The sequence below is a fragment of the Nansenia antarctica genome (assembly GCF_963989245.1).
Source record: "Nansenia antarctica genome assembly, chromosome: 3".
In the NCBI taxonomy this organism is placed as follows: domain Eukaryota; kingdom Metazoa; phylum Chordata; class Actinopteri; order Argentiniformes; family Microstomatidae; genus Nansenia; species Nansenia antarctica.
The window spans coordinates 40,061,122-40,067,416 of NC_137688.1; the positions used below are offsets into that span (position 1 = coordinate 40,061,122).

The 6,295-nt window shown below is 46.1% G+C and overlaps 2 protein-coding genes across 2 annotated transcripts in view; both read right to left on the reverse strand.

Moving 5' to 3' along the window:
• Nucleotides 1-358: 358 nt before the first annotated feature.
• socs9 (suppressor of cytokine signaling 9) lies at nucleotides 359-2,008 on the reverse strand (the record flags this gene model as incomplete). Its single annotated transcript, XM_080526740.1, has 1 exon — nucleotides 359-2,008. The coding sequence occupies one exon, from the start codon at nucleotides 2,006-2,008 to the stop codon at nucleotides 359-361; it is 1,650 nt and encodes a 549-aa protein (XP_080382866.1).
• Nucleotides 2,009-5,037: 3,029 nt separating this feature from the next.
• The window catches only part of samd4b (sterile alpha motif domain containing 4B), an 11,698-nt gene continuing 10,440 nt past the window's right edge, over nucleotides 5,038-6,295 (reverse strand). Inside the window, exon 13 of the mRNA XM_080527799.1 lies at nucleotides 5,038-6,295. This exon is cut by the window's right edge and continues 294 nt beyond it. The gene's annotated coding sequence lies outside the window, so the exon portion shown is untranslated.

Below are 6,295 nucleotides of genomic sequence, written 5' to 3' on the forward strand. Positions count from 1 at the left end.
GCAACGACGCTGCTGGATCCTGGATCTGTGCATCGGTGTGCAGGAAGAACAACAGACGGCGCAGGCGCCAGACCAGACTAGATGATCGTGGAGTGAAGATATTATTTAAGCGTACGCGCTGATCGCCAGACACATGTCGATCAGCGAGCTTTAATAATATCTTCACTCCACGATCATCTAGTCTGGTGTGGCGCCGTCTGTTGTTCTTCCTGCACACCGATGCACAGATCCAGGATCAGGCAGCGCTGTCGCGCAAACAAACCCGGTACATTTTTTACTTGCTCCGGGCAATCGGGCAACCGTTAATGTCGAACCCTGAGTGTGTAATGTTAGTTCACTTCCACCTGAAGTGCCTTATTTATTCCCACCCGGTGTCCATTTTCCGTTCACGTACTCTCTGCTTGTAGTGGTACTCTTTCAGGTGCTTCTTCAGGGAGTTGGGGATGGGCAGCACATTGATTCCATCATAGGTGGTTCGGCTGCTGATGACCGCACGGCAGACGTGCTGCATGCTGAAAGGCTGGTTGCGGTGGATAGGGTTGGACAACAGAGGCTCAAAGAACATGCAGGAGTTGGGGTCTTTGTAGTGCTCCAGCAGGCCCGTGACCGTGGGCGCATGGAACACGCTAGGGTCGTGCACGTCGAAGCTGAAGTTGTGGTTCCACTGTTCGATGCGTGCGTGCAGCGAGCGGCCATAGCGGCGGAAACTGACAGAGAAGAGGTAGTCTTCCTGGGCAGAGTCACGTAGCAGGAAGGTGCCCTCGGGCTTGCCCTCTAGCAGTGTCTCTGCCTCATAGCGGTCCATCACACCCCAGTAGCAGGGCAGGTTGGTGATCTGGAGCAGGTCGGGGACCAGGCAGTGGATGTAATCTATCTGAGTGTGAATGCGATAGCCGTCCTGGGGTTTGGGACACTCTGTCTGTGGGAGGACAGCTCTCGCGGGTGGTTGGCTAGCTGGGACATCTGGGTCAACCGCAGGTTCAGTGACAACATCACAGGACGGGACAGGGACTGAGGCAGAGGAGGCAGAGGAGGCCACCACCTCATCAAGGGTGTCCACCCAGCTCTGCAGGAGCAGCTGGTGCTGCTGCTGCTGCCTCTGGAGGAGCAGCTGCTGTTGCTGGTGGATGGTAGCCCTCTCGTCCCCTGTCAACTCATTCATACCATGTGCCAGTTTGGGGCCCAGCTTGTAGAGAGGGTTTATCTGAGCCGTCACCTCAAACGTGTGGATCTCTGCATTGGGCGGCGGCTCAACACCTTGCTCGATGCTTATGCGCCTGCGCTCTCGCAACCTATCGTCCACGTCCTCCACCACAGAAGCCGGGGCCGAGGGGGATGAGGCACTGCTACTGACCACCGGGGAGTCCAGCAGAGGTGGTTGGGAAATGGGGGCTGTGTGCTGCTTAATGAGGTACCACTTTTGTGCCAGCTCCGAGCCAGCAGGGAAGGGACAGTCATCCAGCATGAGCTCAGTGAGGTGGATCTTGCGGCGCGAGGAAGCAGCTGCAGCTGAAGGTATAAGGACAACCTGTGGAGTGGATGATGCACTGTGGGTCTTGATGGGGAAGCACTGCCCCATGGCATCCTGGATTTTTTGGCGGAATGTGCGACTGCCACCTGCTGGCCCCTTGCCCTCAGCCTCACTGGGTGGTGACATCTCAGAGACTGCGCCTCCCGTCCCTTGAGCCAGTCTGGCTGATCCCCTGCCCTGACCCGGTGAAGCTGTAGCCTCCAAGCCCTGCCACTGTCTGCTGCACTCCTTCAGAGGTGAGGAGGAGCATCGGTCTCTGGACTCCAGATCACTTAGCAGCTCCCCATATTGAAACCCATCACTGACAGGGCGCTCCATGGCTGGATCTTGGGACGTCAGGCCTTTTTTCTTTCTTCGTCCTCCCTTTCGCCCCCCACCGGCGTCCCTTCTCTCCTCAGATCGGCTCTGTCTCACCTTGGGGCGGGCGCCACGCTCCCTGTCTTTTCCACGGTCACCTGACTCTTTTGGTAAAGACATGACAGTTTAGCCTAAATGATGAGCTTAAATAATTGGTAATTGCAGTGAGGGGTCCACCGCTAGTAAACGGTAAGCTAACTGATGATTTGTGGTTGCAGTCTGTTCTCAGCAGAAAGCTTCTCATCCAGAATTTTTCCACAGGCTGTCAATATCATTTCCTCTGCATTGCTGTCATTTACTTCGGGGCTAGAATGAAAACAAAAATGTTTTTAGTTGTAGCATTTAGTATGAAATTATTAACACATGTTTTGTGTGTGTGTGTGTGTGTGTGTGTGTGTGTGTGTGTGTGTGTGTGTGTGTGTGTGTGTGTGTGTGTGTGTGTGTGTGTGTGTGTGTTATGGTGAAACAGTGTCTGTATGAGCAAACTTATTATCTATCTTTACATATAAGAGATTGTGTAAGAACACCGACAACTTTATCGTTTGGATTAAGCAAGGTTTTACGGCTGTCGGGACTCTCAACTTCAAAAATAAATAAATAAATAAATAAAGAGCTGCCCGTGCCGGATGAGTAGTAGGCTAGTGTGTTTCGAGGTCTACCTAGTAACGTCCTAGTCTACTAGTAGTAGAGAAACAAGTGTCACTAGATACACAAAAGCCTGTAAACGTCGGCTAGATGGATGCAAAGGAAGCCGGCTACTTAACGTTGCCAGGACGTAACTGTCCTCTCTGTATCTGAACTTGTTCTTTTCTTCAGAACAGTTCTCGGTGTTATGCCTAACCCTAACCCTATGCTACCAGCAACGATCACAACAATCAACAGGACTGTAGCTTAGCTAGCCTTACCACGGTCTGTCTGTCTGTATGTGTCTAACAACTTCAAATGCTAATTGATCCTCTGCATATCTTCACGACATGATGTTATATCGTGTAACCAAATATTTGCATAATTCCCAACATAAATGTACATCGGCCTACCTCAGAAACGTTCTCACTTTCGGCTCTTCACAAAGCTAATTAGCAATATTGAAACCAGGAAGAGGAAGAAAAATACCCAACCCGGAAGTGAAAATGATCTTCAAAATAAAAGCTCAACATCATTTGAGCCCTTTCTGAAAGCAGTCTCTTCTTTTAGTCTTAACATCCCAGAAAGACACAGCAGCAGTAGAAAGGGAATGTTCACTCAAAAGAATTACAAAGCACCTCAACCAAGGACACAGCATAACTAAGGTTGAACATTGCTTTGCATAATGCAAGCTCAATTAGCATGAGAGATGGGGCAAAAATGCTAATATATTAAATGTATCAGAATCATTGTGTGGCTGGCAGTCAGAGGACATAGTCTGCCAATATGTCAGTTGGATAGTCTCCAGACGTTGCCTGACTTGGCTACGTGGAATGCACTGACCTCAGAAGCATATATACATATTAAATACATCTTTCTTAAATACATCTGCTCTGACTGAGATGATATGCACAACAAAATTGAATTTTATTGAGTGGCTTACTTATCTTATCCCTTCAATATAATGTGACATTATGCTGTTATAAAGTGTCCCGTTGTACTGAGTCGGGAAAGGAACTGTAAGAATGACACCACAAACATAAGTCAAGTAGCAAAAATGTTTAACTCCTTTATTTGGACTGTCTATCTGATCAATGCTGCAGTTCAGATCATTCAAACATATAATGTGTGACAGTAAAAAAGTAGTGTGTGTAAGCATGGGATGCAAAATGTTCATTCATAAAACATTAGAAAATGTTTGGGGAGTCATTAGAATTAAATATAAATTGTACTAGACAGAGATGCAAAACAAGCCTACAACTGACTGCTTATATCAATTATGCCCGGGAGGGACATTGACCACATCTGACCCACTTGGTAGAAGGAGTCTTTATGACACAGGCTAATATGTACCTTATAATAATTCTGCTTGGCATGTGAAAATATACCCAGACTCATGAATGAAGTGCATTTTATAACCCATTTCACGCATCACTGGAATGTAAACACGGGAGTAAACATATTCCTTTGCCTGTTGTTAGTGTTTAGGCTATACTCACAATTGCATACATTATGGCTCAGATTGGCAATTTTACTTCCCCCTGCATCTTAATAAAGCCCTGGCATGTGTGGACTTCAATAATCAAGGAATCATTTCAGTTTCCATTTTATGTATGAACAGACAATGGGCAAGAAAATGAGAATCTGAGCCGGTATACATGCAAATATCAATAATGTATTATCATACAATGTATTATCAGTTATCATCAGTAAGTTAAGATTGAAATAATTGGTTGGCCTAAATAAATCTGAAATTTGTCTACATTTTCAAATATATTTGACTCTCCGTGGGATGAATCTGATGTATTAATAAAGTCAGATCTATCCAAGAGCCAGCTCTAAAGAAAACCATGACTACCAGGACACTACTCAGGCTCAATAGCCAATCAGAGACAAGAGAGGAAGCTGTGGCTGTGCATTTCAGGTGACACATCCAACAGTTTCATCAGCTTCTGGCATCTGACATTTCCAACCACAAGGCCAGGCAATATCAGTCTTCTCGTCACTCCGACACTCCAGAAAGGCAGAAGGTACCTGCCCCACACACAGGTATCACATGACAGATCTACTGTGAATCATGATTACAGAGCGTAGGGGGTAGAAGGCATCTGTTGTCATTCTCCACCCAGCCAGCTCATTGGTTAGAGGGCTTAACACGTTACCTAGCGAGGAGATGGAGTATTCATTCACTACCAGCCGTCTTATTTTCAGATCCATCATACAACACACAGCATGGAATGGGAACATTCCTAGACAAGAAGTAAACAGCGCCATCTCAACATTTAACTATTAAGTTGCATAATTTGCTGCTTTGAGTATTTGGTGAAATTGACCACTACTGTGAGCGTTCAACACTGCCCTCTCACAATATCTAAAACAAGTGTTCACTTAGTGAGGGAAGACATGCAATTCTGGAAAAAAAAGATAAGTTATTCATATCAAGGGGAGAGTAAAAAATACAAGTGGAAAAGAGAAGTTGGTAAATAACCATATTTACTAAAGAAATAGACCAGCCATGGCTCTGCAGAAATAAAATGCAAATGGATATCCCTGCCTTGTGATGCAACCAAAAGTGATCCAAGAAGTTAAGACCATATACGTACATGCACCTCCGCTCTGCCACATTCAAAGACAGAGGCTGTATATAAGACAGTTTCTGATTCAACACTGATACCGCATGTAATGTTAGGGGGTTTACAACTGGGAACATATAAAGACACCCAAACAAAAAAGATGGACATATTTCCAAGCACCTTAAAAAAGTTATGATTCATCAAATCTCCACACTTTTTGAGGAGAGGGCATGGGGGGTGAGGAGGTATGTACTGGGTTTATTCTAAATGGCTTCATTTGCATTATTCACAACCAATCATAATAGTGCCTGAGGCTGGAAGTGGATTTAATTAAGCTTCCTCACCGGGCATTACATTTGTGAGGTAAAGAGTCTGGCTCCCTGAAAATTAACTACTGAAAACAGACACACTACCCATCCCCCTCCCCTTCTTTACCAATGCAATACCACATCAGCTCCCGCACAGTACACACCTCACCAGCCCCTAATCAACCCTGTGGGGTTTCCTCTGCACTTAAACTTGCAAATGAGATTCATCATCATTTGTGTAGAAGGGCACAAAATATCAATGCAGACACGTTGCTTGCAGCTGGCATATTTACTTCAAACTGCCATTGTTTTCAAACAATTATCATACCAGACAGTTGCATTGGCCATTCCAAAATATCATTCTAGCATCAGAATGCACACAGTGCCCCTTCTCTTTGGCCTTTTAGAGGTGGGGTAGTGATTCAGCTATTTCTACCCATTTTGGGGCTTTAATCTAGTTCTGGGTGCACTAGGGGATTGAGCTGTGGTTGTGTTTGAAGATCAGAGCCGTGCGACAGGCTGAACCTGTGTGTGTGTGTGTGTGTGTGTGTGTGTGTGTGTGTGTGTGTGTGTGTGTGCGTGTGTGTGCGTGTGTGTGTGTGTGTGCCAATTCCACAGGCACAGGGTCAAAGGGGGTGTGTGGGGACAAGTGCCTTTTGCTCCTCGTTGGGAAGCTGTGGCTGTACAGTAAACGGACATGAGACATGGCTCTCAGTGTTTTGGGATAGGGGCCTTGCTTCAAGGCTGTTCCACCACCTTTTGCAATTTATTTATTTTTTTGCTGGGAGGAAAAGGGGAAAAACATGTAGGGTAGAACCCTTTTAAGACAGCACCAATCCTCCATTTTCCTCTCAGAGCTCAGCAGTCTGAGCCTCTGCTCGTGTTAATGTCACAGTCCTGCA